Source organism: Phascolarctos cinereus, unplaced genomic scaffold (genome assembly GCF_003287225.1).
Source record: "Phascolarctos cinereus isolate Bilbo 61053 unplaced genomic scaffold, phaCin_HiC Scaffold_4;HRSCAF=312, whole genome shotgun sequence".
Lineage (NCBI taxonomy): Eukaryota > Metazoa > Chordata > Mammalia > Diprotodontia > Phascolarctidae > Phascolarctos > Phascolarctos cinereus.
The window spans coordinates 157,402,532-157,414,619 of NW_027555847.1; the positions used below are offsets into that span (position 1 = coordinate 157,402,532).

At 46.1% G+C, this 12,088-nt stretch overlaps 1 protein-coding gene across 1 annotated transcript; it reads right to left on the minus strand.

Moving 5' to 3' along the window:
- Positions 1-437: 437 nt before the first annotated feature.
- SIGMAR1 (sigma non-opioid intracellular receptor 1) lies at positions 438-5,978 on the minus strand. The gene is made up of 4 exons (XM_020966968.2): positions 5,547-5,978; positions 3,096-3,296; positions 2,716-2,808; positions 438-2,464 (listed from the first exon to the last, which is right to left on the minus strand). The coding sequence occupies exons 1-4, from the start codon at positions 5,695-5,697 to the stop codon at positions 2,238-2,240; spliced, it is 672 nt and encodes a 223-aa protein (XP_020822627.1). The 5' UTR covers positions 5,698-5,978; the 3' UTR covers positions 438-2,237.
- Positions 5,979-12,088: the final 6,110 nt, after the last annotated feature.

The window sequence follows — 12,088 nt, forward strand, 5'->3', positions numbered from 1 at the left end:
CATTTTTGTGGTTAGGCCATCTTTTGTCTCAATATCTTGCCTGGCCCTTAGTCATAGAATGGGCATTGCTTTCAGACAAACTGAAGCTTGGGTAACCTTGATTTAGAAAGGCCACTGCATTCCCAACCAACCATTACCAGTCATCCTGAAATCTGTCTAGCCACCGGGCTTCCATGATTCTAGAAGAAAGTGAGCCAGACAACTTTAAGTAACTCTGCCTCACTAAGTCTAATTCATGATCACTCTCGTGATGTTAGTGGTTTTCAAAAAAAAAAAAAAACAAACGAAGGACCAACAGCTGAAACCCTTAGAGCTGTAATGACGACTACAGCTGGGCCAAGGGCCTGAAGGCAGAAGGACTACAGGTCTCAGGGCTGTCAATTTACTGTTTATTCCAGCCCACCATGATGCTTTCCCTAAGAGAAGGAGACAAGACAGATATTCAAGAAATATTTATTGAGACAGACAGCAACACAGAGGGATTCTGGGGAGAAGCTGCTTTGTTAAGGGCAGTAGGAAGGATCTGAGGGGGCATCTGATACTACCCTCCTTCAGATAACAGCTGAAGCCAAAGACCTTTGAATCCCTAGGAATCTTGGAGGAAAGACTACACTCCACCATCCTGAAGTGGTGGCCCAGGGAGACCAGGTCCAAAGGGAGAGAAACTCTAGGATTCCTTATTTCCTAATGATTGAGAGGGAAGCCCAATTGTCCCAAGGAATAGGGTGGGGAGAGCCAAAGAGAAGCCTTGTTGCTCAGTGGGAGGATTCAAGCACAGCACCAGACTCTGAGTCAGAAGACCTGGATTGGGACCTCAGGAAAGTGGTAGATACTTAACTAGCTGGGTGCCCAAAGATAAAAGTCATTTCATGTCTGAACCTGTTTCACCTGAAAAATGGAGATAATACAAGGGGTCCGAAAAATCTGCATGTGCTTTTAAACTACAATAGCTTAAAAACACGCTAAGATTTTTGGGACACTTTGTACTTATGCTACCTACCTGACAGGAATATTGAGGAAAGCATTTTGCAAGTCTTTAAGCACTCGATAAAATGTTTGGCATTAATATCATCTGAAATGGACTTTGCCACTCCATTTCCCACCTGTAAATCACATCTGAGAAGGGACATATGGCACCAGATGCTTTGGGAGGGGTGGGGAGGTGGCTAGAGTTCCTCCAGCCTTCCCTATCAGTCCCACATGCTCCAGGAGCCCCACCCTGATTTCCCAAGTTCACAATGAACTATCCTTTCTAGGCTGCTTTGAGCCTGAACCATGTGTGTACTTAAACCGTTTGGTGCATATATATTAAAATGGGCAAGTCACCAGTTCTCTGGCTTTGGTCTCCCCATGGACAAAGAGAGGTCAGATGAACTGAATTTTCAAGGTCCCTTAGAGCTCTAGGGTTCTCTGAACTTCTATGCATCCTGTAGTTAGGACTCTGAAGTCTATCAATTAATCAGTCCTTGGTTGTCCTGGTGGGTTGTAGGTTCTTAATCTACCTGTGAGCTCCCTTCTGTCTCCATACTGGGCGCAAAGAGGATGGGGTGCACCCAGGAGAGACCTGCTCATTGATATACCTTTAACATAGAGCCCTGGAGATGTTCGTCCTGTGGAACATTCAGTCAGAACTCTCTTTAATGAAAAGGTTCAGCCCCTTCTCTGCCTTCCCCCCAGTCAGTCACACAGCCTGGGAGACAGATGAAGTTTTTGTTAGTTAGCACTTTGGGGTCCCAACCCCTCAAGGGCTCTGAAAAGAAAGGTGAAGGGGTTTGGGGGAGTCCACAATGGAAGGGGAGGAAAATCACATGATTGGCAGCACCTACCTGGAAGGCAGGAGGAGAGGAGATATTGGGGGAGGGGGAAAAAGTAGGGGGTACAGAACAGGCCACTGGTCCCCTTTGCATAGCCAGGACAGGGAGCTAGACATATAAGGCGTCTGGTGAGGGTGAGTGTGGGAGGTATCACAGTTCCAAACTGGGGGCTAGGGCACTCAAGAACACCACCTCCACTACTCCCCCAGACTGCTGCCCAGGAAGTAGATTTAGGTTCACTGCAGACCCAAACCCCCTATACTGTGTCTGTATCCCTGTGTTTAAGTGTGTGCCTGAATACAAACCCGCTGAGGGTCTGGCCTGTCTCTGCGTCCATGAGAGTCTGACCATCTCAATCTCACACTGACTCAGGTACCCTCATCAGTTCTGGGCAGGGAAAGGGGTGTCAATGGGAGGGGGAGATCAATGTCCCTGGCTGGAGAGGTAGGTGGTGAGCTCCAGATACAGTGCCCTGGCATAGACCCGGACAGTGTAGAAGAGTGTGAGAAAGTCCTGGGTGCTGAAGAATGTGTCGGCCAGTGCAAAGCCCAAGGTGGAAGGGATGAAGCCCCGGCCGTACTCCACCATCCACGTGCCAGCCCCCCACTGCACTGCTGTGGCCTCCCCAGGCCCGTGAACAATGGTGTCTCCTAGAGTTGAAGAGGATAAGAAGAGTGAAGGGGAGAGGGAAGACAGAAAGGTGGCAGGGGGGCAGGACAGTGCTCCCCTGAAATCAGAACCACTTCCCTTCCCCACTTCTCATCCTAACCTCCCAGGCCTTTTCATCTTAACCCCCCAAGCCCTTTCATCTTAATTATCTCCAAACTATACTTATCACCAACCCAATCCAGACTGCCTTCTCCTCCAGCAATCAATGCTGATCCTGTCAGCCCTCACACACCTGGGTAGTAAACTTCACTCTTGGTTGTCCCCTCTCTCCACTGGCGGAAGGTCCCAGAGATGACTGTGTCTGAGATTTCAGCCCAGTATCGTCCTGAGGGGAGAGAAGAGGCAGATCAGTGGTGTGCTTCTAATATAGTCCATGCTTGGGGCAAACACTGGGAAGGGGGAAGATGGATGAAGAAAAGTAGTGAGGTAACATAGGTCCCCCCTGAAAATAATGGATCTGGGCAGAAAAAGGGCAGGGTTCATCATTCCTCTCCCTCTCCCCTGCCCATCTCCTCTCAGGTTCACCACAGCAGCGACTACTGATGGTTTATGGCCTCCCTCCCCTACCCCTGTGTCCAGCCCCCTCCTCCCCTAACCAAGGTCCAAACTGACCAGAGTGGCCCCCAGTGTCGATGGCTGTGCCGAAGAGCAGCACGTACTCGGTGAGTGAAGCATGCAAGATGCACATGGAGCCCATCCACCCGCCGGCGTTCACAAAAATCCACTGTAGGTCCTCATCTGCCAGGATGTGGCCAGGGTGCAGCCGCCGGAGCTCCACAATGAGGCGAGAGAAAGCCAGCTCATGATCAAGGCCTGGTGTAGTGGTGGTGGTGGGGGGATAAGTAGGGGGATCAGGGGTCTGACTAGCCCCAGCCTCCCAAAAGTCAGACTCAGATTCCCCTGGTCCAGAATCTATACTTGCCCTGATAGTGGGATGGGGTGGGGAGGGCAGGAATAGACTCTGACCACCCCCTACAATCTAACTCCAAATACCCTTTTTCTTCCAGGACACACACAATTCCTGGGAGGCCAGAACCTCTTCCCAACCTAAGGTGTACATATTGGAATAATCCAAGATTTGGAACTAGAAAGGACCATAGAAATAATCTAACTTAATTCCTTTTACAAATGCCAAAGATCAGGCATCTCTCTTTCCAAACCTCATTTACTTTGAGGAGAGGAGTTTGTGCCCCCCCAGAGCATTTTGTGTGTGTGTGTGTGTGTGTAGCAGATCAAATTATTTTGTACTGGAAGGGACCTAGAGACCATTTAGTCCAAACTCTTCATTTTACAAATGTGGAAACTGAGGTCCAGGGAGTTGAAGGGACTTAGCTACAGTCATACAGGTAATAGCAGAGCTGTGAGGGGTTTCTAAGACCTCTGATTCTATATCAGGGGTTCTTTACTTTTCTTTTGCAATGCACCCTTTTGGTAGTCTGGTGAAACCTATAGACTCTTCAAAATATTTTTAAATGCACAAAATAAAATAAGGATTATAAAGAAGGCCAATTATGTTGAAATCCGGTTATTAAGACGTAAAAAACAGAAACAACAAGTTCATGGTCCCCAGGTTAAGAACCCCTTCCTACTGGATTCTTACATAGCCCTAAATGCTAGGTGGTGAAGTGGATAGAGTGTGTACCGGGGTCAGGAAGTTCTGAGTTAAATACAAATATGGCACTGATACCCAAACCAGGAAGAGTCAAAACACAGAAAGAAAATTATAGACCAATTTCTCTAATGAATATAGATGCAAAAATTTTAAACAAACTACTAGCAAATAGGTTACAGCAACTTATCACAAGAATAATACACTATGACCAGGTAGGATTTATACCAGGAATGCAGGGTTGGTTCAATATTAGGAAAACTATCAGCATAATTGAGCATATCAACACTAAAACCAACAGAAACCACATGATCATCTCAATAGATGCAGAAAAAGCTTTTGACAAAATACAACACCCATTCCTATTAAAAACACTAGAAAGCATAGGTATAAATGGAGTCTTCCTTAAAATAATAAATAGCATCTATCTAAAACCGTCAGCAAGCATTATATGTAATGGGGACAGGCTAGGAGCATTTCCAATAAGATCGGGGTGAAACAAGGATGTCCATTATCACCACTGTTATTCAAGATTGTACTGGAAACGTTAGCTTTAGCAATACGAGAAGAGGAAGATCTGAGTTAAAATCCTGCCTCAGCCACTTAACAGTAGTATGACCCTAGGTAAGTCACTTAATCTCTGTGATAGGTCTTAGTACAGTGCTCGGAACATAGGACGACTTCCACCTTCCCATGCGTATCATGGATCCCATGTTTCTTCCCACACACTGGGACTTGAGGTGACATACAAGCATCACTCACTAGTGATGACTCCAGCATGGAGCCCATAGATTCCAACTTCCTCATTTTACAAAGAAGTTAAGTGAATTGCCTTGGCTCACACAGCAGTATTCACACTCAGGTCTTCCTTCATCCGAGTCTACTACCTGTGTCCCCTAACTGTCGGAGTCAGAAGACCTGGCTTCTGGTACCAGATCAGTTCCTGCCTCCCTGTGTGACCTTCAGCAAATCATTTCATCTCTCTAGGCCTCAGTTTCCTCTAGCTGTAAAATGAGGAGTATGGAATAAATGGTCCCTTGGGTCCCCTCCAACCTCTGAATCCTCAGACCTGCCTAAGATGCTGCCTCCTGACCTCCCACACATGCACGCACAACAGAAAGCCAATGGGTCACCGACTCCTCCAAATCGCCGCACGCCCGGGGTGGGGTGGGGGATGGGAAAGGGACTCCGGATCCTCGTAGGACACACGTGGCTCCTTCCCTAAGCCTAAGCCTCCCTCGGTCGCACAGGCTCCCCGGTGCACCCGGGGGCTGCTGTTCCTCTCCCTGATTCCCACGTTAACAGTCGTTTTCCTAGGAGGGACAGTCTCAGCGGTGCCCCAGGAGGGGGGCCCCTTTGCAGGCACCCTCCTGCTCCTTCACCACCCCCGCCCCGACCTAGGTGCATGGTGCCCTGTGCAGGGCACCCCGTCTCGTGCCCCCGCCCGCGCTCACCTGCGTACTGGCGCGCCAGCTGCGCGATCTCCTCGCGCTGGAAGACGAAGCTCTTGGAGTCCAGCCAGATGCGGATGCCCTGCACCAGCACCGCCACGATGGCCAGCCCCACGGCCATTCGCAGGGCACGCGAGCTCCTTGTCCACTGCATCCCGGCGGTTGCTGGACGGGGGAGCGGGGAGAACTACGGGAGGAAGAAGAGTGGTCGCCTAGAGCAGGAAGCAGCTTCTAGCAGCGCGAGCCGGCGCCGGGCACGGATAGGCTAGGTACCGCGCACGCGCGCGCGCACGCGGAAAGCCGCGGGACCTTGGGATAGGGGCTGGGGCCGGGGGCGGGAAGCCAACTACACTGGATCGCCGCAGCGCGCACCGCCTCCACCGGCCCGGGAACCCGGCCAACGTCACCCAGCTCCCGCCGCCGCCGTCGTCTCAGGCTATGGTACATCCACTTTCCTCCAATTGGGGAAGGATGGATCCTCAAGGCCCCGCCTCCTCGGATTGGCCCATTCTTGGGACATTGGAGGGAAAGGGAGCTTAATGGCTGGGACTGAGGGGCGTGTACGGCGCTGGGAGGCGGAGACAAAATTCCGGCGTCAATCTTTTCTAATCTAATCCAATCTAATCCTTGAATTTGAACTGCCAAGCACTCTGCCCAGTAGCGAACGGGAGGTGTTATCCCCTGCGAGGTCCTCCATCCACTGCTCCTAAGGCCATTCCCAGGCTGCGGTCTCGGAGCTCCCCCACCACCCGCCTTGTCTGGTCCTAAATAACTAAAGTTCAGGAGGAAGTCACACTCCATCACCGATTTCTGGGATCTGAACTCATTTGTGCACAGCAAACCCTCACTCTTCTTTGATCACTCTTCATCTCTCTCCCTTCAAGGGCCGTTTCTACCTTTCCAAGCAGAGTGACGGATTTCGACAGAACAAGAATATAGGGCAAAGTCCAAGCTGCTGCACCCTTTCCAGTGCTGATAACTGCCATGTATGAAAGCTTCAGTGTGGCCTATAAAAGTTATGTAAAGTTTATAAAAGCTTCTGTATGTTTTTTTATGATAATGCTGATAGCTGCCAAGGAAATGATGAAAGCTAAATATCAAGTGATAAATGCAATTAGAAAAACTTTTTTTTTTCAATAGCAGCCGCGTTGTGCGATGACTAACTTTGATAGATTTAGCCCTGCTCAGCAATTCAAGGATCTAGGACATCTCCAAAGGTCTCATGATGGAAGATGCTATCCACATCCAAAGAAAGAACTATGGCTTTTGAATGCAGATCAAAGCATACAATTTGCTCTTTTTTTTCCTAATGTTTGGTTTTGTTTCCTCTTTCTTGTGGTTCCTTCTATTGGTTCAAATCCTTCCTTATAATATGATTAATGTGAAAATTATTTAATAGGAATGTATATGTATAGCCTATATCAGATTGCGAGCCCTCTTGGGGAGGAAGGTGGAGAAAAATTTAAAACTCAAAAATTATAGAAGTGATTGTTGATAAATCAAAATAAATTAATAAAAAAAATGTTTTGGAGGCACCCTCTTCATGTGATTGTGGACCTGTCAGAGTCTCTTTCTGGAACTAAAAGGGCTTTTGCAATAGAATTAGATGAGGAAGTCAGTGTTGCGAGGATGAGGTCCTTATTTTTGTGTGTTTAAGTGAAGGCCCCAAAGAGAAGGATTCGAAGTTTCACTAGAGACATTCAGGGGAGCAGGAGGCAGCAACAATAAGGGAAGGATATTAGGGTAGCTCAGTGACCCACTGCCCACCTTTCACGCAGGGGTCAGGGCTGTAGGAGGACCTCACAACTATGCTAGTACATTTTCCCTCACACTGTAGTAGGGACTATCTTCCAAAGCAGGTCAGGGAAGCCCAGAAATGTGATCTCAGGCACAGTGATCTTCAGGCCATGGTAGATAGGAGTTCACAATAGTCTAAAGCTTTGGGGCATGTCACCAAACTCTGGAATCAGAGTAGCTCCTAGATCAGCTGAGTGTCATGAAGGATTTTGTCAGAGCTACTCAGAAAACTCTGAATGGTTTCCCGCTTTGGGGATCATAGACAGGGAAATACCAATTACCTAGAAAACTGGGAATGTCTAAGCCTGGATTGTTCCCAAGTACAGATGTTTCCAATTTATGGGGTGGGGGAAAGGGGAAGGAAAATTTCCAGAGAAGGTGCAGGACAGGGAGGAGATGCCAGGCAGGTGGATGGGCCGTGACTAAGGAATAGACAATTTGTTAGACAAAGAAAGACTAGGCTAGAAAAACAAAAAGTTTTTTAAGACTATAGAAAGACTTAATTAGCTTAATAGCTAAAGATGTGTTAGTTAGCCCTGGGTGCATTGATGGAGCAGTTTCACAAAAGTTGTTGAACAAAAAAATTTCAATAACTTTGAAGAAGTCCAGTTTCTTTAAAGAGGAAGCCACAATCAAAGAAATAACTGTAGAATCTATAAAACATTTTTTAGTAATACCAAGTTTAATAAAATTAAAAATTCAGATATAGAGAGGGTAGCCACTGAGCAGAGAAGAAACCCAGATAACAATAGCAGTTTGGCAAAGGTACAGCAAGCAGCTTTGGAGGCAGAATAGAAAACAGCAACAAGGCAAAAAAACCTGTTGGAGAGAGAATTGTGTCCTAGCCATGAGTATATGAGTCATCCAGGAAAAGTGTCCTTCCCCACTGGCAGAAGCACAGTGCTGGCACATAATAGATGCTTAATAAATGCCTCTTGACTTGATTGTCACTGGGAATCTGAAGGATATAGGGACATTTTCTCTTGCTATTTTCATTGCTGTCTGGTCTCTATTTGATCCTGGAATCCTGTTTGATTCTAGGTTTATTGATAGAGAATGCCCTGGATGGGAACTTGGGGCATATTTGCATAATGGATTACCCCAAACATCCAACCTATATCTGGATAACATGGAATTACAGAGTCGTGTGGAACTCATGCTACATTTCTCCTTTGTCCTAAGTCCCCCCTAATTTGTTCTATACTTTCTCTCAACAGATAATCTCATCTCCTGCTTTACCGAAAAAAATAGAGGCCATCTGTTATGAGCTCCCTCTTCTTTCTTATCCCATACCTGGAAACCCCTCTACATCTTCACCTACCCAGTCCTCCTTTATGCCTGGCTCAGAAGAAAAGAAAGCCCTCCTTCGTGCCCAGGACAATCCCTCCAACCTCTGTGCCCTAGGTGCAATATTTTCCCATCTTCTCTAGGGGTTCTATTCTCCATTGGCCATCAACCCCTCTCGAGAGAATTTCCCTTTCCTTTCAATTTCTCCCTCTGTACTGATTCCTTCTCCACTGTCTACAATCATTCTCAGATTTACTCTATCCTTTAAAAAAAAATCTTATTTGTCCTTGCCATCTCTCTTCAAGCTATAATCGTGTGTCTCTCTTTCCTCTCTCTACCAGACTCCTAGAAGGAAATCTCTATGTTCCCTTTCTCTACTTCCTTACCACCCAATCACTTTTTAATCCCTTGGAATCTGTTTTACATCACCAACCTATTGAGACTCAGGTAACTAATCATTCTCTGAGGTAAACTAATAATCCTTTAACTGCTAAATTCAATGTCTTTTCTCAGTTCTCACTCTTGTGAACTTCTCTGCAATGTTTGGCACTGCTGATTCATCCCCATTCCTCACCCCCTCTTTCTGGACACTCCTCCTTTTGGCTTCTATGACTGTTGTCTCCATGTTCTCCTCCTACCTGTCTGACTAGTCCTCAGTTTCTTGGCTTAACATCCACCCGTCTTTTGCTGTTTTAGCATGGGATATTCTCTGGCACTCTGCCCTAGGTCCTCTGCCTTTTTTTCTCTACACTCTCTTTCTTGGAGTTTTCATCAGCTGTCATCTATTCTAGAATCTTCTCTATGCAGATGACTCCCAAATCTATAAATCCAGCCCTAACCTCTCTCTTGAATTCCAGGCATTCATCATGTAGCTACTTGTTGAATATAGTCTCTGGTTGTTCAGTAGGCATCTCAAACTGAACATTTCCAAAATGAAATTCATTGTTTTCCCCCCTAAACCTCCAATTTTCCCTACTTCTGGTGAGAGTACTACTATCCTTTCATTCATAATTTGGGTATTTACATCTAAGATGTAAGTTCTCTTCAAAATCTGAGAATCTATAATTTATTTATGGTGTAAGGACAAGCAGTCTATCCCCCAGAGAGTTGAGTCTATACTTCAGTAGTTCAGGCAATGACTCTCTGGAGGAGTTGGGGTGGGAGGTGGCAAGTAGAGGATACTGCTGGTATTAGAAGGGGTTCGGGAGGCAAATTAGCAGTTATTTCCTTTGATCCTGGGATACAGTAAGAACAATGTTGGGGATAAAGGTCCCTGGAGAACTCTAGGGGAAGGGAGAAGAAGAGGAATATGGTATTCTTAATTTGGGTGCCCTGTTGACCCACCCTACTTACAATTCTTATAATTTGTGAGGGACTGATTTGTCCTTGTGTGCTCTTGAAATACATCTGAAGAAACAATTCTGTTTCTGAGATAATGGGGGAAACTGGAATGATATATTCCTTTATAAAGCTCTATATACCCTCTCCTCTTTTGGAAATAGGTAAGATACTAGTTAGCTAAACCTGAATGGTTGAAGCATTAAATTACTACCCTTGATAATGAAGTTTCTTGATTGACTAAGAGAGATCTTGGCCTTGTCAAGGAGACCAATGGTCTGGTTCCCATTCATTTAAGCAGGTGAATCCTAAACTGGTGGAGAGTATTTTTAGGCCAAATTCACCTTTTTCTTTGGGGTCCATGTGGGATCCAGCCACTAGAGAGATTAATGACTAAAGTTAGATCCAGGGACTGGTAACTAGATAAAATGTCCTATACCTTATCCCATACCTAGTAACTAGATAAAATGCCCCATACCTGGGATAAAGTACAGAATGAATGCCTCTCTGAGGCTGACACGTATGTGTATTTCTAATTACTTTAAAGGTGTCATATTTCTGAATTTGTATAGGTTTCTTTCCTTTGTAAGGCTCACCATCCCCTCCCCCAAATGTACTCTTGTGATCTGGAATGGGAGTCGGATTGGGGTTTGGAAGAGGAAAGAAAGGAAATTCAATTTAATTAATTCAACACTAATTAAGTGCTTACTGTGCCTACTGTGTGAAAGGCAAACTAGGTGTTGAGTATACAAAACCAAAAATAAAATAGATTCTGCCCCTCAAGAAGCAGCACATATTACTGTAAAAGAGGGGTCAGATCAATCAACAAGCATTTATTAAGTACCCACTACAATATGTGGCAGGTAGATAGAGTGCTGGGCCTGGAGTCAGGAAGACGTAAGTCTCAGATGCTAGCTGTGTGATCTTGGGCAGTTTACATCTATAAAATTTATAGCGTTGTGAATCACTTAACCTTGTTTGCATCCGTTTTCTTATCTATAAAATATTCTGGAGAAGGAAATGGCAAATGATTCCAATATCTTTGCCAAGAAGACCCTTGTGGTACAGTGGATAGAGCTCCTGCCTTGGAGTCAGGAGGACCTGAGTTCAAATCTGGCCTCAGACACTTGACACTTACCAGCTGTGTGACCCTGGGCAAGTCACTTAACCCTAATTGCCCTGAAATGACTGAACAACAATAGCAGTATGTGGTAGGTACTGTACTAGACACTAGGGATACATATACAAAATAGCCCTTGATCTCAAGGAGTGTGATTACATTTTATTAATTCTAGTCAGGAATCCAACTGATATGTCAGAAGAAGGAGGAAAGGTAATGTAGGAATCATAGATTAAGAGCTAGAAGGGACCTTAGAGGTCATCTAGTTTTCACCCTCTCCCCATTTTACAGATGAGGAAATTGAGGCCCAGAGAGGTTAAGCATCTTGCCTTCAGGTGCACCAGATATCTGATGTTGATTCCTACCTAGTCCCTGTCACCTGGGGTGGGAGGTGGTTTGAGGCACAAATGCCAGAGATAAGCAGCAATCACTAGGCCCCTTTGGAAATCTGTTTTCCAGACTGAGATGCAAGGAATTAGACAGAAAGCTGGTGAGAGACCAAAGAGGAATTCATGCATGGAATTCATCTGGAGGGCTAGGAGTTGGAGAGCCAAAGTTTGGGGGGAGGATTTCATGGAACACGTGTAGGAAGGCACTAGAAATGTCAGTGGCTGAGAGCTTGTCTCAGGCTGCAAGGACCCCTGATTTACAAATACCCAGCACTGCCACACGTCGGGGGATCAGCCTGCAAAACCCTCCCAGTGGTCACAGTTCAGATAAGAGAGCAGCCCTGGTTGCATCTGACCTCCCAGCTTTCACAGGCATGCATTATGTGGGTATCTTGAGTAACCCAAGCCATGGAACTAACTGATCGAGGTGAGTATTTATGAACAGTGCTTCTGTTCCCTTTTCTTCCTGTTCACTTGCGATGGGAGCTCTCTATTTAAAGATATTGACTCCAGGCAAAGCCTCTCAGACTCCCCTCCTTAGAGCCATGGGACACTTTGTGGATGCTTCAGGCAAACGGAGTACAAAAGCAATGTAAAAACATCTCAACTGGACA